Source organism: Camelus dromedarius, chromosome X, assembly GCF_036321535.1.
Source record: "Camelus dromedarius isolate mCamDro1 chromosome X, mCamDro1.pat, whole genome shotgun sequence".
In the NCBI taxonomy this organism is placed as follows: domain Eukaryota; kingdom Metazoa; phylum Chordata; class Mammalia; order Artiodactyla; family Camelidae; genus Camelus; species Camelus dromedarius.
In genome coordinates this window covers 36,967,418-36,990,337 of record NC_087472.1, presented here as the reverse complement: position 1 = coordinate 36,990,337, position 22,920 = coordinate 36,967,418, and the positions used below count along the sequence as shown (strand labels likewise).

The 22,920-nt window shown below is 42.3% G+C and overlaps 1 protein-coding gene across 1 annotated transcript in view; it reads left to right on the top strand.

The window, feature by feature from the left end:
• DCX (doublecortin) overlaps nucleotides 1–3,434 on the top strand; it is a 99,784-nt gene extending 96,350 nt beyond the window's left edge. The window contains exon 7 of the mRNA XM_031446491.2: nucleotides 2,157–3,434. Within this exon, the coding sequence (XP_031302351.2) occupies nucleotides 2,157–2,213 (57 nt within the window). The 3' untranslated portion in view covers nucleotides 2,214–3,434. The remainder of the gene's footprint in view (nucleotides 1–2,156) is intronic.
• The last annotated feature ends 19,486 nt before the right edge of the window (nucleotides 3,435–22,920 follow it).

The following is a 22,920-nucleotide window of genomic DNA, read 5'->3' as shown; positions in this document are numbered from 1 at the left end:
CTCAGTGTTAGATAAATAAGTTCCTTACCTCCCTGTTCTTGTCCCCATTCCTTATCTTCACTTTTTCCTCTACCTCAAGGAGAAGCTGCGTTCTCTAATTTTCTTTAACAGTCCTTTACCAAAGTTCCCTGTTTCCATTATACCAAAGAGGATCCCCTAAATATCCATAGATTTGACCCTAAATTTTCCAGTTTCCTATAGTATCTTGCTGCTAATGTGAATGAAAACAGTGGTTTTTAAACTGTGCTTCATTTGGGGATGGGTGAGTTTCCACCTCCTCCATGACTGGATCAACCAAAACAACTATACTTTTATTTATTTCATGTATTTGCCTTCCAATCAAAACTTCTTTCCAATAGAGAATTTAAAAAGAAAGAGAGATTTGAAAATCACTGATTTAGATAATGGGTGAAGTAAGTCCAGAAGGAATCACAAGGACCTCCAAATAGAGCTCTGAGAACAATGGAAAAAACCAATGCCTTATCATCCTTCCATCTCCTCAAGATATAGACGAAGCTTGGGGCAGTAGTGGATGAATCCTGGTTCCTGGTGGGAAATGGAAGCATTAAGAAATAAATTGGAATTAGGTGATGGGCTTTTTTCTCGGTTAGCCATTTGTTCAGGTCCTGGAAGCAATCTGGGAGCCTGAAATGAACCCACAAATATATCCACAACTGATTTTGACAAAGGTACAACAAAAGTCAATCTATGGAAGAAAGATAGCTTTTTCAATAAATGATGCTAAAACAATTGGATATCCCTAGACAAAACAATGACCCCTAACCTAACCTCACATCTTACATAAGAATTAACTCAAAAATGGATTATAGATGTAAATGTAAAACATTTAGAAAGGAAACATAGGAGAAAATCTTCTGATCTTTGGCTTGGCCAAGGGTTCTCAGATTTGACAGCAAAAGCTCAATCTCTAAAAGAAAAAAATGATAAATTGGATAAATTGGACCTTATCAAAATTAAAAATCTTTGCTCTGTCCAGGGCCATGCAAAGGATATGAAAAGACAAGTTACAGCCTGGGAAAAAAGATTTGCAAGCCACAGATCTAACTAAAGGCCATATATAGAATATAAAAATAACTGTTCAAACTCAATAGTAAGAAAAATCCAATTAGGAAATGAACAAAGGACACAAAGAAATATTTCTGAGGAATTGTTTCTTCAGTTGAACTCAGGAGGAATTATAGATGTCAACTATGTGCATGAAAAGATGTTTAACATCACTAGCCATCAGGGAAATGCAAATTAAAATCACAATAAGATATCACCACAAACCCACACAACTGGCTAAAATAAAAAGTAATGAAAACACCAAATACTGGTGAGGATGTGAATAAACTGGGTCACTAATTCTTTTCTCGTGAGAATGTAAATGGTACAGTCACTCTCAAAAACAACATGGTATCTTTACAAAACTAAACATTCAGTTGATATACAACTTAGAAGTTGTTCTCTTGAGCATTATCCCAGAAAAATGAAAACTTATGTTTGCACAAAAACCTGTACAGGTATGTTTATAGCCACTTTATTTGTAATAGCACAAAACTGGAATCATCCCACTTCAATGGATGAATGGTTAAACGAACTGTGGTACAGCCACACTGTAGAATGTTGCTCAGCAATATGAAGGAGTGAACCACTGATACAGGCAACAACTTGATGAATTTCCAGGGAATTATACTGATGGGATTCCATTTACATAATGTTCCTGGAATGACAAAATTATAGAGATGAGAAACAGAATATTGGTTGCCAAGGCTTAGGGATGGTGGAGGCATGGATGTAGCTATAAAGGGGTAACATGAGGGAGCCTTTAGGTGAGGCTACAGTTCTGTATCTCGACTGTGGTGATGATCACACAAATATACAAATATAGTAAAATCACATTAAGAGTACACTACACACACACACACACGAGTGCGTGGGAAATTGCAAATGTTACCATTGGGGGAAATTGAATGAAGGGGATATTGGTACAAGGATACCTCCTTATACTTCGACTTCCTATGAATTCATAATTGTTTCAAAGTAAAAATTAGAGAAAATATTAGTTAAAAAAACCAAAAGCAGTAATCGTGCCCATTTCAGAGTCCAAGATGTTAAGAAAACGAGAGTTAACTTTATCTCTTATCTTCTTACAGGACCTGTACCTGCCTCTGTCCTTGGATGACTCAGACTCACTTGGCGATTCGATGTGAGGGAGGAGTGTTCAGAGTCCAGAGTACAAATCCAAGCTTGCCGTTACAATAGGGTACTTCTGCTCAAGTGTCCAACAGGGCTATTGGTGCTTTCAAGTTTTTATTTTGTTGTTGTTATTGTTATTTTTAAAAACACACTGTAATATGTTGGGTTTATTTTCCTGTGATTTCTCCTCTGGGCCACTGATCCACAGTTACCAATTATAAGAGATAGATTGATAACCATCCTTTGGGGTAACTTTCCAAGGATGCAAAATGTGCTAGTCCATGACCTTTCTATTGAATACTTAGGCGCCTGCGTTATTTTTCCCTGTCTCGCTTTGCTCATACACGACAGTCTTCCTTCTGTAGAGGGTTGTTTACATACATAGCACTTAAAATGTGTGTGGGAGGGGGTAAAAAACTCATTGGCAAATCCAAGAGTGATAAACACAAGCGCCCCTTGTCTCCCCATCTCAAGAATGCTGGAGGATCCTGGGAGGACAGCAAGGCAGCTCCCCAGCCTTGCTCTTCGCTCCTGATTGAGCCCCCAGTTTGTTGTCTAGCACCAGTTCTGGCTGTCAAGGGGGAGAAACACCAGCAACTTGTCATTCTGACACCAGATGCTTAGGACCCCGGTGTAGGGCTGGCTTAAAGAGACTAGGCAAAATTGGAAAACACTGTAGACATTTCAGTCGCATTTATAAAGCACAGTGAATTCCTTGTCAACCTCTCCACTGGAACAATTTAGAATCAATATGCAATTAACGAGAGTTGGTGGTGAGGGGCTTTCATATACCTGATTCCTGTAGGAGGCTGTCTAACATAGCAAGTTACGACACAAACTGTATGGTATCCATCTATCTCTGTTCTATTGAATGCCTTGTAAACAGCCAACACTGAAAACACTGTGAGAATTTGTTTTCAGGTCTGACACCTTTCGGTCGCTTTTTATAGCAAGAAACCAATATCCTTTTTATAAAACCTCGTGTCTGTTTTTCAGGAGCAAACTCTTCAGGCTCCTTTTTTATAAACTGGTGATTTTTCTTTTGTCTAAAAAACACATGCAGAAAATTTACCAAAAAAAAAAAAAGTGCAGAAGAATACCGTAGTTTAGAAATCATGCTGTCACTGCCAAACAGAAACCTCCAGGAAAAAACGAAATGCATAGCAGAGGCCAATTCAATAGAATGAGTCTTTTGATAACTTTTTAACAGTTATGCTTACATTAATAATTTCAACGTGGACCAGACATTCTAATTATATTTTAAATGAAATGTTATGGCATATTTTAAGCAACTCTTTTTTATCTATAATCCTGATATTTCATACTGAAGACACAGAATCCTTTCACTTGTCTTTAATACAAGAAAGGATTTCTCTTTGCTAAGGATTGATCATTTGAAATAGCTCTCAGTCTTTGAGGTACAGGTTCATAACACTGCTTTTTGTCTGTGATCATAGCCCATAATGGCAAAGGCAACTAAACTGAAGTGAAAGCCATGCATGCCAGTTCTGTGTTTGCTTTTAGCAGATATGAAGATGTCCTTATTTCTTTGTAATTGTTCAGATAGTTGGAAAGTTGAAGCATTTGAAGCCAAGCTGCTGTTTGGCTATTGAATGATTTGCATTTGTTTCTCCACTTTAACTGGAATGAGCTTCCTCTGTGTGTGTGTGTGTGTGTGTGTGTGTGTGTGTGTGTACGCAGCTGCTTCATAATTAGGAGATATTGCAGAATACCCCAACATGGATCAGTGGCAACTTGGTGGCATTGCTGATGTGCACTGTGTAGGAGGAAACTCATGATGGAAGGGGTAGATCAGATGCCCCTAGACAAGCTTCAGCTATCCTTAGCTATGAAAAACAAACAAACAAACAAACAAACAAACAAACATTTTTGGTTCAAGGAAACTTCAGATGATGGTAGTAATGATTCCTGGTAAAACTGGTCATTGAAGAACCCTAAATTATGAGAATCTCTTTTGGCTCCTCTCCTTTATTTGTAGGCTGTTAGAAACCATTAAGAAGCCCATTTTACTCACCCTCTACTTCTTCCTAGAAGCTCAAGTTTTGCTTAGTGTCTCCCAGAACCACTTGTAGTTAATTGGGAAAAAATTGGAGGAGGATATAAAGGATGGTAGGAGGTCCATCTCTAAACTTCAGGTCAGATCCCCACAGGTTACATCTATAGCCTTTCTCTAGTTCTCATTTAGTCTAAATCCTTTGACTTAATATGAAATGGGGGCTGAAGCAGCTAAATGACCTGCTGGTAAACAGCAGGACCAGAGGAGGAACTCAGATTCCTCACGTCCAAGCCCTCTGCTACCTCTCTAAGCATTTCCTTGCTTGTGGCATATGTACTATTAGAAAATATTCAGTGCCCATATTTTCTTTAGAATGATCTTTCAACCAACAATCTCCTATAATAATAGTAGAATTGCCACCTTTTAAAAAATCAATTATAAGGAAATGTTTCTCCATTGCCACTTCAGGGGGGCTTGGTATAGTTCAAAATTCAAGCCTTTACCAATTGCATCTTAAATTGGCCCATTTTCAAGGCAAAAAAAAAATCTTGTTTGTAATCGAGTGCCTTCACCCCTGTCATCCATCCCCAGTTTTACCAATCCAGTTTTACCACTAAAGTCCCATTATGTGACCTTCTGCACAGTCAGCAAATAGCAAATCATTCAGCAAGGATTTGCCACCACTCCCTCCATTCTCCCTTCCTCTCTGACACACACACACACACACACACACACACACACACACACACACACACAATCTATCTGTTCCTTGTTCCTACATCTTGATTTTTCTCCCTTACAGAAATAGAAATAGGGACAAAGAAGGGGAAAATGTATATATGGGGGCTGGGCTGAACAACTTCATAAGTAGTGTTAACTAGGGGTAAATTGAGAGAAAAGTTCCTTTTCTCTTCACTGTTTTGGAAAGGATAGCCATTAGCATGACTGCTTTGTGTCCTTACAGACTTTAGTATTAGCCTAGATTGAATCATTGAGTTTTCTAGCTGGAAGGAACCTTAAGATCATATCATCTACTTCAAATTCCTCATTTTCAGGCCAGGAACGGAGATGCAGAGGTAAAGTAATTTCCCCAAGGTCACACAGCTGGCTAGGGGCAGGGCTGGGATTAGAACCCACATCTCCTGGCTCTTATTCCAAGGCCTTTTCCCACTGAACTCTATTGCCTGCCACCAGGCTCCTGAGAATTCTTTCCCAGGGTCATGTTGCATCTTGGAGCCATATGCTGCTGTCCTGATCTCAGCGGGAAATCCATCCAGCAACCTAATACGGCTCTTTCTCCCTATATTCACATGGTTCCCATCCACATGGACTGCAGATGTCCCCCAAGAGAAGGAGGCATTGAGGACCAACAGGAACAATGGGGTTGCTGACCTTGTCCATCCAACACAGGAGGTCACTGCCCCACCTTGAGGAGCCCTCAGAACAGCCCCCTGAGCTTCTACCTTGTCCAGATGGGAGAGGGGAAGACTGATTTCCCCTGTCAGCTCACCTTGTCTCATCTCATCCTGATTGGTCTTTGTAGGCTGAGGGAAATATTTTTTGTTCCTAGAGCAGAGGAAGGAAGGAAGGAAGGAAGGGAGGAAAGGAGGAAGGGAAGGAGGGAGGGAGGGAGGGAGGGAGGGAGGAAGGGAGGAAGGAAGAGCAGAACAATAGCTATGTTCATCCTGACTTTCTGAGATGACTTCTCAGTATTTTTAAAATGAGTGTGGCTCCCATTCACTGGCAAGAATTTATCTTAAAATATGGGAATGAGACTAGCTAGAAAAATAACCTGGTCTTACTATGGTTACCCCCATCCACAATGTCCCCATAGCCATCCTGCCCTGAAGGGGACAGTTTCCAGATATAAGCAAGGGGCTTTGTGACTAAAAGGTACCCTGGCTGATGTTAAACATTGGCTCCTTGTGTTTGCACTAAATAGCAAGCTGTGTGCTGTACACACCAGACTCATCTCCTTGTGTACGCTGCTCCTGTGGTCTTCCATGGCAGAAACCAGGGCAACAAGGTCTGAACACGTAGTTTTCCTCACAGCAAGGTTCTTCCTGGAAACTAAGGAGTTTTCATTAGTTCAGTTCTAAAAGACCTCCTTCTGTGCTTACCCCACTCCTCGGGAAATTCTCTCCTCTTCCTACTTCTGCTCCTCAACCAGAAGTAAGTAAGGAAACTTAAAGTAGATGTGTCATTATCTAAAGAAGGCAAGAAGAAGGGGTCTGAGCCCCTAGATCTTTCTTTTAATGATCCAACCCAAGTCTTGGACCAGCAATCCAGTGCTTGCCTTGGACAAAGTTGTGTCTACTTCTTAGTCCCTTCAATACTCTGGATGGACATGTCCCCAGTCCTCCTCAGATGTGTCTTTTTTTTTTAAAGCTTATCTTTAAAAAAAAAAATACATCTCCCCCAGACAAGGGAATAAGCATGCCCGTGTCTCCAAAATGAGCTCCAGTAAACTGATGGGAATGTTCCCCAAGATCAGTGCGCCTCAAAACCATCTATGCCAAGAGGCTTCCCCAGACACATTTGAATGACCTCCTTCACTGTCCAGTTTGCTATGGAAATAAAAAGCATTGGAGATTTCTTTTAAACAGAAAAGGCCATTGAAACCTGTCTTTGGCCACTTGGGGCCACTTGAATCTCCAAGACAAGACCTCACTTATATATTGCCTTCATTGCATTAAGGGATTTGACTTTTAGGCCTAGGCTAGCTTCCTAAGTAAACCACAGTGTTTTGAAGCTCATCTGAGGAGGAGTTAGAGTCCTATGTTTTGGGACTGGGAACTGAGAGAATAAAGGCTCAGCCACTGATAGGCTAGAAGAGATCTGAGACCTCTTGTACCTCTTGTGTAGCAATGGAGCCTTGCAATTGCTGGGCTTCCTGGGTCTCTCCTGGTATGGAACTTCAAAACTTTCATACTTCTGCCTCTGCCCAAGAAGAGGACCTCATATATAGCCTCATCCACTCTTCTGTGGTTCCATGCAGGGTTTCCTCTTCCTTACTAGTGTGACCACCTGGAGCAAGGATACTGCATTGATTCCTCTTGCCTACCTTGTGGCTGAAGATACAACTCCAAGAGGTTCTCTGGCTTTTGGTGGCCCAGACCCTGTCCAGTGCTACTAACACTCAATGGACTGCCCTTAGTCAGCCCTAAATGCTGTGATCGTGGACCAAGACAACACAAATCATTTCTCAAAAATGAATTCCCAATTTTATTCTTCCTCTGGCTAGCCGAACTCACTGCCTGAGGAGCTAAAAGGCTGGAGGTTCTTGCCACACAGCAGCCAAGTCACATATTCAGGGAGGAAGATGCATTTCTAAACCCACAGAGCACTAGCTCAAGTGGCCAGCCTACTATGGACTGAACCTTAGCAGCTTCTCCTAACTCCTTCTGCTTTTTCTTTTCAGAGACTAGAAGGCTCCTTCTCCATCAGCCTGTCTTTCGGTATGCCTAGCTAAAGAATTTTGCCCCTCCTAGCTCTCCAGGAAAGGATGACTTCCTCCTCTGTCTCTCCCATTCTGGTCCCCAAGCTTGTCTCCATCCCCAAAGATCTAGTGTGGTCTTTACATTCAGCCTCTTGGTGTTTCTTCCTGCTTTGTTCCATTAAGGACCCACACAGCCTCCCACTTTGGCCTAGGCAGTGTGACACTGGTTATCATATGGCAAGACTCTTGAATTCCACATCCCCACCACCCGCCTGCCGGCTTCTAACTGCTTAGCTTTTTATTCCTTAGTTTATAGTTATCTTAGTTATCTTCCGGAATCAGAAGCAATCTTGTCTTAGCTTGGATGCCTGGGCCTAGGGGAGTATAGCATTCTCATTGGGAATTAAGGCATCTTTCTGCTCCTGATTAGGACAGGCTAGTTGGGAAAGGTCAGATGGCACAACAGAAGTCACAGCAAACACTTTGTAAGCTAAAGCAAAGACTTCGAGGCATTGGAACTTTTCCTTTCTGGCTTAACAATCTGAGGAAATCAGTGGCTTTTTGTCACTCTCTCCCTTGCCTCCGCTGTATCTCTTAGCCTTTTCTTTCTCTAGTTCACTACATTTGCTCTCAGTTTTATACTCTGTGTTGTCACTGTCTCTTTCCACAGTACAAACATACATCCTTTGTCCTCTGCAATTCTTCTCTCTCTTTTGTTCTCTCCCTTCCTTTTGATTTTTCCCTTCCTCCTTGTCTAGGTGTTGGGTGCATGACTCTTCTTAGCCCTGTGTCTTTGCCTTGGTGATGAGAAGTTATTTCCAGACTCAACCAACCCTGATCCTACCGGAGTCCAATCAGAAGTATGTTGGTAGGAATCAGTCCGATCCTGGCCCATCTCCATTTTCAGTTGTGATTCCCTGAAGCAGATCCTCACAAACAGTTTCCTTATAGCTCACGTATCTTTGGGTCTTTGCCTTCCAAGTACTGTACAGAATACTTTGTGGTTCCTTTTAGTCTGCCATTTTGTGGAGCAGTGAAGTGTGCTCAGAGAAATAATCAGCTGAACAGAAAAATCCACTTATGGATTCATATCAGCTAAATACTATTAATTGATTTTGTTTAATTTGCTTATAGTTTAAAAGCTGCAATATAATATAATGAGAGACCATAGGTAATTTCTCCTGTCATTTGGTTTGGCTGGGTAGGGGCGTTGGGTGGAGGGAGTAATTTGTTTAAAGTTTTACTAGTACACAATAAGCTCTCCTTATAACATAACAAAACATAACATAGCCTTATGTTTTGGGCTTGCCAAATGTTGAATTTTTTTAGCTAAACTGATAGGCAGCTGGGGTTGGTTTAAATGCAAAGAGTATTTAACAATTCCATAATATAAAAAGAAATATTCACTTAATTGAATTGTATTTTTCCTTCTGTTTGTAAATTCACCTAGACATTTACTCTTGACACCAACTCTTCCTAACCCTGTGCATGCAGTCCATATAAGAGTAATTAATGGACATAAAGAAGTCATCTTGTAGGTGCTAATTTATTCAACAGGGTGCACAGCCCTTGGGTAATGTCACCACGTAGCAATACCATATGGAATGCCCTTTCCAATGCCATTTCTTTATAAGTTCTCTTAAAGGGATTTGAGCAAGTAAGAGGTTATACCAAAATGTCTCCAATGTGTGGTCCTGTAATATATTGCAGCTTGAAGCCAATGATCCTTTATGACTTGTATACAACTAATGCATGTTTTGATTGAATTTTGTATTTCTCATGTGTGGTAAGTTCTCTAAAACCTTTTTGGTCACCTTTTTGTGCCATTAAACTTGTACAGAAAAATGCTTTTTATGGCCATTTTCAAAGGGAGAAAGTTTAAAATGGAAACAGCCCACCCTTTCTGCCCTATAGCTGTAGTTAGAACTCAGTAACTGTAGCAAAACAGCTGTAATTGGTGGTTGTAGTGTTAGAGGCGTTAGCTTGCTAGTGAGTAGCTTTGGAGAGTAAATGCATGGTATTGTACATCGCATTTCTTAAATAACTCATTTTAATCTCTGAAAAGAATATATTCTTCCTTGTGGTCCCTCTCCCTCCCTTGCCTTCTCCCTCCCCCTGCTCCCAGGTGTCTTACAGTTGTAAATAACTGATTTGGAGGCCAATAATTTTCACCAGGTCAGCAAAGAACAAACAAACCAAAAAGGAGGGGAAAGCCATTTCTCAACAGTCTCTCGGCAGTTATTGACCATTTCTCAAGGAATGGCATTGTGATCAAAGACTCAACTCCCCTTTGCTTAAAAGTCAGTGGCAAATTGGGAGCCTCTTTGGCCATTTGATGACATTGCAGAATTGACGAGTTCTTAGAATAACATATAAGTGGGCAACAATGTCCCTTATCCCTGCAGCAGTTTTGAGATGTCTAGAGGCCCTCAGGAGGCTCTGCTTGAAATGACCAATAATTATTTTTTAAAAAAGAAAGAAAAACAGAGAAAGACAACAGATATTTAGGGGTTTTTAAGCTAACCCTTCAGAAGAGTTATAGTCAGAAAAGACAAGGACATGGGTTTATATGCATTGCTGTCGTTTCCCTAGGCAATGCCTAGCCCGCTCTTAGGTTGTGATTCAAAAGCAGTGTTCCAAGAAGGCATTCTCCTTTTTGGTTTGCTGTTCCCACTTGGACTGGTAGGTTTGGTGAGGCCCATGTAAACCAGCTGGAGCAGACCCTTTTCATCTCCCGTGCCTGTTAATATCCCTCTTCCTCCCTCCACAATTTGATGAGGGCTTTCTTTGGTCAGAGGACTTCGAAGTCTAGAGAAGTTCCCATGTGTGTAACGTGCTGTGAACTGTGAATGCTGCCGATTCACAGCATGCAATACCGGGCAGCCACGGAGCTGCTCTTGCAATCATTTTGGCTCTCAAGCTCTGGTCTTCATCTCATTCTCATTTCTGTGTACATTTGCAAGATGTGTGTAATGTCATTTTCCAAAAATAAAATTTGATTTCAATATTTTTGGCTGACATTCTCTTTCTTTAAAGCACTGGACTGATGATCGTAGAACCGCAAAATGTTCGACCTGGCAGGAAAGCTTAGACATTATTTTGTCTAAGCCCTTCATTTTGTAGACAAGGAAGCTGAAGCTCAGTGTATGATGGAGACAACATAATTAACAGCCCAGCACATTTGCAATATACAAGATCGCAGATCTCCCTTCCAGAGTTGAGCAGGACTCAAATGACCTCTTTATGCTTAAGGTGCTTTGGTAAGGTCAGTCTGTGCCATCAGAAGGCACTTCTAGTATTGTGTTTTTAGAGGCCCAAGAAAGCCTCCATGTGGGTTCCTTGAAAACACCTCTACCTGCTGCCTGCAATTTCTTTGACAGTGTGGCTGGTCTCCCTCCATAGGTTGATGGTGCAACTACTCTTTGGGTGGGGTAACACCTAAACATCTTATTCACCCTCAGGCCTGAGTGGCTAATTAACTATTTTTCTCAGATAAGGTTTTTATTAAGAGAACACAAGGTATTGAGCTCATGGAGAGGTAGATGGAGAAGGAGGGAGGAAAGTTCACAGAAAGAGGAGGCTGAGATCCTTGAAAACAGTTTGACCGACCTCACCCTGAGAGCCAATCCTGCAGTGCCCATCTGACCTGTGTTTGGAGAAGGAAAGATTCCAACATCCTTGGTATTCCCAAAGACTGAGATGATTACGAATGCTTCTTCCCACAGTATTTTATCAGCGAGTCCCATCACCATTGTGCTGGTGGAGACAAAGAAAGTATATGGGGAGGACTTCTTAGAGTTCCTTAATCCAAAGTAAAGTTCGACATAACATTCCAACTGGCCAGGCCAGTCTTCATCCCCACTATCATCAGGCCCTTCTTCTCGCTGATTTCTCATGAGGTCACTTTCTTCCACCTTGGGCTATCCTGGTCTTCACTGCAAGTAAAATCTTTCTAAAGGATCACTTTGTGTCATTCCTCTGACCAGGAACTTATGATAGTTGTCTATTGCCCATTAGGTCAAGTCCAACTCCTTTTCATGGTTTTCAGTAAGACATCGTGGGAGCACTAAGTGCCCCAGGCACTCTGCCAATTGCCAGGCCTTGGTCTTAGGACTTCAGGAGTTCCAGCCTAGTGAAGACAGACCTGTTACTAAATGAGTCCAGGACAAAGGCGTGAGTACAGTAGAAACACCTGATGGAACAATTAATGTCCCTGGATGATGACAGTCAGGAAAACAGCATGGAACTGGCAGCATCTGAGAACAGATTAAGAGCTTTCTAGGTGGCCAGTGAGTTTCCAAGCAGATGGAATAGCATGAGAAATGGCAGGAAAACCAAGGCCCTCTCTGAGAACTGGAAATTACCTGAAGTAGCAAGGTTATAAGACCTGTACACAGGGTTCTGGAGGGAAAATACAAGTGCCTAGTCTGGAGTTATATTTTGAATGGTTTAGACCAGTGATTCCCAAATGCCAATACAGCAGTAAATGGAAGTCTTTAATAAAATGTTCACCAGACTGTGGTGGAAAAAGAAAGCTGAGGAAATACCGTGTATTTTTTCATATAAATAAATGTACCCCATTTAAAGGACTATCTTTTGTTTTGAGATCATATCCTTTTAACCTTTTTTTTATTAAAAATATTCTTTCTTTTATGAAACGTTGGTCATGGCAGAAGACACGTGTGGGTTTGATTTTTAATGTCTTAACAGGACAAAATAAAAAGTGAGTAAACCTAGGAGAGGCGTCAAATCAAATCTATTTTTTTTCTTTTTGAATTTGGATGATCTATGAAGTCTAGAAGTTTGGCGATAACTGGTTTAGACTTTAAAAAATGGAGAAATGGAGAAACCAGTATGAGCTGAATTATAAGAAAAAGGGTGTTTGAAGAAAGTTCAGCCTAGGAGTATTAAATCAATCTCTCTCTCTCTCTCTCCCCTTCCCTTCCTCCCTCTCCCTTCCTCAGTCCCTTTACCTTTCTCCTCCCTTTCCACGCCTCTCTTTTTTCTTTTTATTATTTCCTTCTTTCAATGGTCGCTTTCTTTGCTGCTGAAAGCCTCTTACACTTCAGGCCCTGTGCAAAGGCCACGGGGCTATAGAGATAAAACAGGATTTCTACCTTCAAGGTGCTCACAGTGCATCAGCACCACCTAGGAACTTGTCAGATATGCAATTCCTTTGGTCCCACCTCACATACACTGAATCAGAAACTGTGGGAGTGGGACCCAGCAACTCCTGTTTTAACAAGCCCTCCAGAGGCTTCTGAGAAGCTCTCTAGTTTGAGAACCCCTGCCCTTGTGAATTCCACTTCCTTTTCACCAGGACTCAGTGAGGACCCAAGTTGCATATATGATCTGATGGGCCATTTGAATTCGAGTTCGCATCTTTCCCAGAAGAACAAAGACTCAAGAGGCTGTTAGTTCTGATCAGATCTCTGTATAGTTCGTTTTCTGAAGAAAGACTGCCTTTTCAAGCTTGAGGAAAAACTCGCGTAGGTTAAGACTTACTGAGAATGGGTCTTTGCTGCTGTTGCAAGAGTCCAGATGGGGAGATGAAGAGACCCTGAATTAAGGCCAGAGCAGTGGTGGGAGAGAGGAGGGAGCTGTTGATATAGGTGTGGCAGGATTTGGTGCATGGGCTAGATATGTGGATTAATGTGAAAGAATGAAAGTCTTGACTCCAGCAATTCAGTTTGAGCTTGCCCTGTCCCCAGGCCGGGTCCTCTGCTCCGGACAGCTCAGTAGCCTCCCTCTTATCCGCCTCCACCCCTGACTTGGGCCCTGGCTATGCCATGCTCACTCACACTTCTCTTTTACTGACAGAGTCTACCCTTCTTTCTCTGCCCAGAAAAATACCCTCTGAATGCCCTTCCACATTCTCTCCACCTGTCTAAATCTCAAATGTAGCCAAAGCCTACCAGCAACGGAACTTAAGGCATATTTATAAGAAAAACAAATCCGAACATGGAGAAAAACTGGCAACTTACTATCCTGAACTTTCCAGGGCAGTCCTAATCTTATGTAATTTTTTTTTCTTTTCCAAATAAAGATGATTTGTTAAACATATAACTAAATGTGAATTCATTTTTAGACCTTTCTTTAAATTTTTATATAAATACACTCAACAAATGGGAAAACATCCCTCGTCAGGCTACACATCCTCACTGAGGGTTTGGAAAATATGATTCCCTTCCGGGAGAGGTTTTGCCCAGGTTTCCTTTTCAGCTTGTCCGGCCCTGTCTCCCTGATCACATTGCCAGCGTGGGAGAGATGCTGCCCCCCTGTCTCTAATCCTCCCTTTTCAATACTCCAAGAGGGTCTTTCAGATTGTTTAATTATATCAAGCCTGATTGCCTCAAGGAGATAGTCTTGAGTAAGCAGGTAATTTCTCTTTGAACCCTGGAGGCTGCTGATTTTCTCCAATCAAGATGACTTGGGTTCAGCTGTTGTAATCCATCTTCCTTTCCCCCTGCCTACACAGCCCTGGATGATTCTGAAAATACTTTACCCACTTTAGAGAGGGGTAAGTCCTAAGGGTCTGTATTGTATCCCACTATCCTCGGTAATGAGTCCATTGCATATAGCATTGCAGAATGTCAAAGGTGAAAGGACCCTTATAAACCACTTGTCCAATGTTTCCCAAACTTCCACAGGGATGTGAGTCACTTGGGGTACTCGTCACAAATACGAGTTCTGGGACTTCATCCCAGTTCCACTTCATTAGGACTCCAGGAAAGTGGCCAGTGAAGCTGTATGTTTGACAAGAGCCTCAGTGATTCTTTCATCTGGGAAGTTCCCAGCACTTCTCACACTTTATTGTGGAATCACCTGACGATCTTGTTAAATTGCAGATTCTGATTTATAAGGTTTGTGGCAGGGCCCAGATTTTCCTGGTCCACAGACCACAGTTTAAGTAGCAAAATATTATGTTCAAACACTCATTGTTCAAAAGAGGAGGAAACTGAGGCCCAGGGAAGGAAAGGAAGTTGCCCACATTCAAACACTTGGGTAGAGGCAGAGATGGGCTAGCAGGACTGAGGACTCCTGACTCCTGGACCAGTGCTCTTTTCATATGACCAGGCTGCCTATCACCAGCAGGCGCTAAAAACAGCCCAGCTGCAATGGCACTGTTTCCAATCAAAGGCTAATTGGAAAAATGGTGCTTCCTGAAAGGGAAGCAGCCCTGGCTTGTCTCAGTAATGAGTGGGCACACTGGCAGGGAGAAGACAAAGGGTGGGGGAGGGGCAGAATTTATGTGTCATTTTAATTGAAGAAATGAGCCAAGGTCCCCTTACAAGGAGCCAAGGGGGTTAAGGTCACACAATGTCCTCCTACCTCCTCCAGGAAACAAAACAAACCAAAAAAAAAAAAAAAAGTAAACTAAACTAAATTCAACCAACCAACCAAACAAACAAAAACTCATCACTCAAAGCCTTGAGAAAGTGCTATAATGGAGGTGCTGCAGGAGGACGGGAGAGGCCAGAGGAGGGGCAGTCTGGCTGCTGGGGTGGTGATGAAGGCTGCTAGATATTGGGGTTAGTATAATAAAGCATTAATGATGAAGAATGAGCTAAGAATTACCGTGCCTAGAATAAATCTTTATTTTAATGGTCCCCTTCAGGCACAGGCTTCACTGAGATGAAACTTGAGCTGAGGCTTAAACAACAAGTTGGAGTTTGTTTGGTGAAAGGGGGGGTGGTGAGGGGAAGGCAGGGACATTCCAGCCAGGAAGACCAGTAAGCACAAAGGCAAAGGGTATGATCCATACAAATGTGTCTGGGGATCAGAAAGCCCTTTGGTGAGGTGGAGGAGCCTGAAGTGTGGAGGGTAGGGGAGTGAGTGGATGTAGCCCACATTGGGAAGGTCAGTCAGGATTCACTCATTTGACAAACAATATAACACGCTACATGTTGGCTATTGTACTAGGCCCGAGGGGGTAAATAGACATGGCCCTCGACCCCCGAGAGCTCCAATTCTAGTTAAGGGATACAGTAATTATAACACAGTGTGTTGAGTGCTATAACGTGAGAAAACACAAAATGTCAGGGAATCACATGGGGCACCTGATTCAGCCTGAGAGGAATTTAGGAGAGCCATCCCAGAGAAAGTGACATCATCACTGAGACTTACAGGTGAATAAAAGTTAGCCAGAGGGAGGAAGAATGATCCAGATTAGGGAAATAGAATACGTGAAAAGTTTGTTGGAGCAACTGAAAGAAATCCAATATGGCTGAACTGTGGAGGGCGGTGGAGGAGAGGCTGTGAGCAATGACACCAGAGAGGCAGACAGAGGCCAGAACATAGGGGGCCTGTAGGCTATGTTAAGGAGTTTGAACTTTCCCTTTGAAGAGGTATTTAAAAGTTTTAAGAAGGAGAGAGAGATGAGCAGATGAAAACTGAAGATAGTTCATTCCTGCTGCTGCTGTGTGGAGAGTGGACTGGAGGGACACAAGAGCAGAAGATAAGGAGAGCATTTGCCTGGGGCATTGATGTCCTGATCCAGGAGAGAGCTGATAACAGCCTGGACAAGGGTAGTGGTGGTTTAGAACTTGAGAAGGCGGTAAAAAACTGGTGAACTTTCAGGAGGTGGAATCCACAGGGCTCGGTGAAGGATGAAATCTGTGGGAGGGTGAGGGAGAAAAGGTTTCAGTTCCAGCTGGCTAGAGAGACCCCCCAGGCCACGGAGAGCTCAGGACCGCTGAAGGGTGTCACAAGGGAGGGCCGTTTGGGGGCCTCCTGCCGGGCAGTGGCAACCTCTCACAGAGCCTGGGCTCTTTGGGGTCCTGGCCTAGCAGCGGCCAGGGGCCGATGAGGGACTTCTGTTCCCACCCCTCAGCGCTGTGCCGCCTCTGAGTGGACTAGCCCTGTCTGGGCAAGCTTCCTTCTGGCTGGACAGTCTGGGCCCAGAGAGAGGAACTACCAATTACCCAGATCTCCTGAGATGCACCAGGCACTGAGCTCAGCACCACACACGCTCTATCCCGAACAAGGCTCAGCAAACCCCAGGATTTGGGGGAGTGCTGTCCTCATGCTTACAGATGGGAAACTGGGGTTCAGAGAGGTGAAGGGACCTGTCAACAGTCACACAGCCAAGCAGGGATGGTCTGATGGTCTCTCCATTAGACCAACTTGTTTCTCAAAAAAAATTTCGATGACCCCTACACTCAGTCCTGCCACTAAGTGCAGAGTTTAAACTTGTCTCTGCCTGGGATGGCAGAGAGGTTGCAAGTGTATTTGAGGCTGCTGTGTTACAGCACCCAAGGGTGAAGATGCTGCAGGATGAAAATATAGATCTCACGGGCATGGAGAAAGCAGCAAGAAAGTTGTAGGGTGTTAAAGGCAGATGGTACTTAGAATGGAGCATGTTTTCTCTAGAAGCAGCCTGGAGCTAATGGGGTAAAGACAAAGCAGTGCTTGGGACAAACATCACCAGGAGGACTGGAATTCAAAAACAGAGTTCAAAGGACATGGAGAAATCACCTAACGAGGCCCCCAGGCATCATTCTTGCTGGGTTCTTTCTTCATTTTATCATATTTCCTTGTCTTTAAAGAATGTGGGCTGGAGTATCAAAGGGCACAATCAAAGTGTAAAAGCAACCCATGGCATGGGAGGAAAATCTTTGCAAATCATGTCTCTGATATGAGGTTAATACGTGGGATACATGAAGAACTCACAATTTGACAACAACAACAAAAAAATAACCCACTTAAAATATGGGCAAAGGACTTGAATAAACATTTCTCCAAAGAAGATATACAAATGGCCAACAAGCACATGAAAAGATACTCAACATCATTAATTACCAAGGAAAAGCAAATCAAAACCACAATGAGATACCCCTTCACACGCATTAGGATGGCTACTATTAAAAAAAAATAAGAAGTGTTGGCAAGGATGTGGAGAAATTGGAACCCTTGTGCATGGCTGCTGGGAATGCACAATGGTGCAGCCACTATGGAAAACAGTATGGCAGTTCCTCAAGAAATTAAAAATAAGACTACAATATGATTCAGTAATTCCACTTAGGGGTATACATCCAAAAGAATTCAAACCAGGGTCTCATGAGATATTTGCATGCCTATGTTCATAGCAGCATTATTAACAATAGCCAAAAGGTGGAAGCAACCCAAGTGTCCGCTGATAAGTGGATAAACAAAATGTGGCATAAACATAGAACAGAATATTATTCAGCCTTAAAAAGGAAGAAAATTCTGACACATGCTACAATATAGATGAACCAGGGGGAAAGAAGTCAGTTGTAAAAAGGCAAATACTATATGATTCATCTGTATGAAATATCTAAAGTAGTCAAATTCATTTGTTTATTTTTGCTTTTAAACAAATGGAATCTAATGAAACTTAAAAGCTTTTGCACAGCTAAGGATATCATCAACAAAACGAAAAGACAACCTACAGAATGGGAGAAAATACTTGCAAATGATGCGACCGACAAGGGACTAATTTCCAAAATATACAAGTAGCTCATACACCTTAATATCAAAAACAAGTAACTCAATCAAAAAGTGGGCAGAAGACCTAAATAAACATCTCTCCAAAGAAGACATCCAGATGGCCAACAAGCACATGAAAAGATGCTCAACATCACTAATTGTTAGAGAAATGCTAATCAAAACTACAATGAGATATCACCTCACACCAGTCAGAATGGCCGTCATTCAAAAATCCACAAATGACAAATGCTGGAGAGGCTGTGGAGAAAGGGGAACCCTCCTACACTGCTGGTGGGAATGCAGTTTGGTGCAGCCACTATGGAAAACAGTGTGGAGATTCCTCAAAAGACTAGGAATAGACTTACCATATGACCCAGGAATCCCACTCCTGGGCTTGTATCCAGAAGGAAATCTACTTCAGGATGACACCTGCACCCCAATGTTCATAGCAGCACTATTTACAATAGCCAAAACATGGAAACAGCCTAAATGTCCACCAACAGGTGACTGGATAAAGAAGAGGTGGTATATTTATACAATGGAATACTACTCAGCCATAAAAACCGACAACATAATGCCATTTGCAGCAACATGGATGCTCCTGGAGAATGTCATTCTAAGTGAAGTAAGCCAGAAAGAGAAAGAAAAATACCATATGAGATCGCTCATATGTGGAATCTAAAAAACAAAAACAAAAACAAACAAAAACAAAGCGTAAATACAGGACAGAAATAGACTCACAGACAGAGAATACAGACTTGTGGTTACCGGGGTGTGGAGGGTGGGAAGGGATAGACTGGGATTTCAAAATTGTAGAATAGATAAACAAGATTACACTGTATAGCACAGGGAAATATACACAAAATGTTATGATAACTCACAGAGAAAAAAATGTGACAATGAGTGTGTATATGTCCATGAATGACTGAAAAATTGTGCTGAACACTGGAATTTGACACAACATTGTAAAATGATTATAAATCAATAAAAAATGTAAAAAAAAAAAAGTCTACAGATGATAAATACTGGAGAGGATGTAGAGAAAAAAGAACCCTCCTACACTGGTTGTTGGGTATGTAAATTGGTGCAGCCACTGTAGAAGACAGTATGGAGGTTCCTTAAAAATCTAAAAATAGACTTACCATATGATCCAGCAATCTCAATCCAGCAATCCCACTCCAGCAATCCCACTCCATACTGGGAAAAAATAAAATTCAAAAAGACACCTGCACCCCAATGTTCATAGCAGCACTCTTTGTAATAGCCAAAACATGGAAACAGCCTAAATGTCCATCAACAGATGACTGGATAAAGAAGTTGTGGTATATACATACAATGGAATAATACTCCACCATAAAAAAGAATAAAATAATGCCATTTGCAGCAACATGGATGGATCATTATAAGTGAAGTAAGCCAGAAAGAGAAAGAAAAATACCATATGATATTGCTTATAAGTGGAATCTAAAAAAAAGACACAAATGAACTTATCTACAAAACAGAAACAGACTCACAGACATAGAGAACAAGCTTATGGTTGCCAGCAGGGTAAAGGAGGTGGGAAGGGAAAAATTGGGAATTTGAAAATTACACCTCTTGGGGAATGATGGAAATGTTAAGCTATCTTGATTGTGGTAGTGGTTTCACTGGTGCATACATCTATCAAAATCCATCAAATTGTACATCTGAAATATGTGTAGTTTACTGTACAGGAACCATACCACAATAAAGGTGTTAAAAAAAGGTAGTCTAATTCACAGAAACAGAAAGTAGCATGGTGATTACCAGGGGCTTGTAGGCAGAGGGAAATGGGGAGCTATTAAGTAGGAATAGAATTTCAGTCATACAAGATAAAAATTTTCAGAGATCTATCTCACAACAATGTGAATATACTTAATACTACTGAACCAAATATAGTTGACCCTTGAACAACACGAGTTTGAACTGCCTAGGCCCACTTAACACATGGATTTTTTTCAGTAAATACATACTACAGTGTTATGATCCTCAGTTGGTTGAATCTGTGGGTGCATAACCGTGGGTATGGAGGGCCAACTGTAAAGTTATATGCAGATTTTCAATTGAACGGAGGGTCGGCACCCTTAATCCCCGTGTTGTTCCAAGGTCAACCATACTTAAAAATGGTTAAGGTGGTAAATATTATATTATGTGTCTTTTATCATAATTACAGTCTTCAAAAAATTTTAAATGTGGGCTGGAATCAATATTTTGGGGAGTTCCTTCTCTTCTGTAGAAACCTCAGCTCCACTTTCCCCTGTTTTTCTGAGCTTCCTCCAGAAGACTTTTGCAGACAATGAGAAGAGTGGGAATGCTCCTCTGACCAGGGTACTTCCAAACCTCCTCCCTCCATCCCCAGCCTGCAGAGTCCCTCCTCTTTCACTTATACCCAATGGATGTTCTCAGCCTGTTTCTAGTGTGCTCATGGAATGCGCATTCTCAGAGGTACTGGATGAAGGCTGTTGATGAGGAGAAAGGTGTGGACAGCTTGTTCCAGCCCCTTAAGTTATAAGGAGCTCTGCGCTTGTCCAGCAATAGCGTAGCTTTGTAGATTTCAGGCAAGCCTGTGCTTCCTCTGAAACGTTCTTTCACTGCAGGTACAAAAACACAGTAAACCGCGATCCAAAAAAAACCTGTCCACCCCTGAATGGCGCTTTGTAAGCCAGTTAATGTATAACACTTTAGAAAGCTGGGTAGGGAGCATGTTTGCTTTTCCAACAGGAACCACATCAGGGGTGTCAGATGCCAATAATCCCGGGATTCTGTGGTCATAGGCTTTGAATCTGCAGCCAAACTTTGGCATCCAGACGTAGAGGCCAGTGATTTCCAACCTTTTCACCACCAAGGATCCCTTTTATTACTTTTTCCCCTGTGGCCCCACATTTGGAAAGATTTTTATCTAGCAAAACTACATTTATTATGGAATAATTCATTTTTCCCAATTTTTTACTCAGTGCTTCTGATCCGCATGAGATAACCACACCGAGCTCACATAATTTTACTCAAAGGCAAAGAAACTTGATACTGTACTTAGCTCTCTGTGGCTTTGTCTTGGCTAAATGTACAATTTCTATTAGATTTTTAAAAAATATTTTTAAAAAATAGCTTAGAAGCACCAGTTACTCCCTTTAGAGACCTCCAGATTGAGACCTCAAATGTTTATCAAGCCCCTACCTAGGTGTCTGATACTGTGACAGGACAAGTCTAAGGTATGCTCCTTCTAGATCAAGGATCCGGGGTCAGAGGGCATCTTTGAGGCTCATCTAAGCCAAACGTCCCTTCCCACACGGTATACACATGGACATGTTTATGTGTCTCTCTACATTACTGTACTGAAATCCTCTTGAGGTAAAGGACTTTGCCCTATTTTCTCTGTATCTCTACATCTCCACCAACCTGCGCAGTGCAGTACTGGGCCCCAGCAAGTGCGAGTGGAATGAATGACAGTGAGTTCAATGCTGGGTGAATAGTTGAACTCTTGGGAATGGAAACTAGAATGTGAGCTCCTTAAGGGCAGACACTATCATCTTCACATCTGCATTCCCAGGGCCGGGCACAGTGAACGGCACAGAGCAGTCACTCAATAGATGTCTGAGTGAAGGGATACCTGAGTGGATTTCATAATGTAAGAGCTGGTACCCTGCGGCTGGACTCCCAGCGATGATGCATAGATAAGTCATCACAGGGGCACAGGTCATGGGTCACAGGTAGAACTGCTCCTCACCATTTATTTTTGTAAGTTGTCCCCAAGTGCTTCCATGTCTCTGACTAATCCTTGGCTAAACACTCCCTTCTGGGACACTTAGTATATGTCCCACCTCTCCCTCCCACCTCATCACCCCACCACCTTGCTATTGATTGCATATATACAGCAACACGCACTAGACCGATAAAAGAGCATGGTTCAGCGCCCTGGCACCCCATTTTGGAAAGGGCAGTGACCCCTGCTATAAAAGAAGCTTAGAAAGGACAGAGAATGAAGGCGGCCGAGACATGTCTCTCCCTGTGGTGTCACCGGGTGTAATTTAAGCAGAGGCATTCCTGCAGTTGTTACACCCAGGCAAGTGTGGGGAATGAAACAGTTGTCTGTGACTGATTTAAACTGTGGTTTTTGACAACTGTGGCCTGGATTGAAGTGTCCCATCTGTTAAATTTAGTGTCCAAGGGAGCTGCGAACATGAGCTCTAATAGCAGCAGCTTCAGTTCTGTGGGGTCCTTCACGACTCAGGAAAAGCTTCTATCACCAAACCAAATTGGGCATTTTCTCTGCATCTAAGAGCTGTGTTAATTAATACAGTTATTCCTGGCAGGATACAGGAATGCAGGAACAAGGTGGGCAGAACGTGGAGGGGCAGGGAGGGGAATGGAGGAAGTCTCTTTCTAAATATTTAAGGAATAACCCAGGTTATCCTTATGCAAAAGTTACCGAAATGCTCCCTTCTCAAAGTCCCTGCTACTTCCATCCTCACTCCATCCTCATCCCCCTTTTCTCTAAGCCTGAAGTCCTCTGATTACCCCTGCTTCTAGCAAAGGCATTGTAGGCACCCATTCATATGGAAACGTTATTAAGACATTATCAGCCATTAACATTTTCAGTGCATTTGTCTATCAGATTTATGCTGGTAACATGATAGAGCCCCAAGGAAAGAATGATATGGTTTGGATGGAGGAAGGAAAAAGGACTAGTAGTGAGAGAAAAAGATGCTGCATGGAGAAGGCAGTCCTGGGTGAGACTTTGCCACTGATAGAAGGTGAGAGTTCTGCATGGAGAAGGCAGGACAGCGCTGCTGCCTTCCAA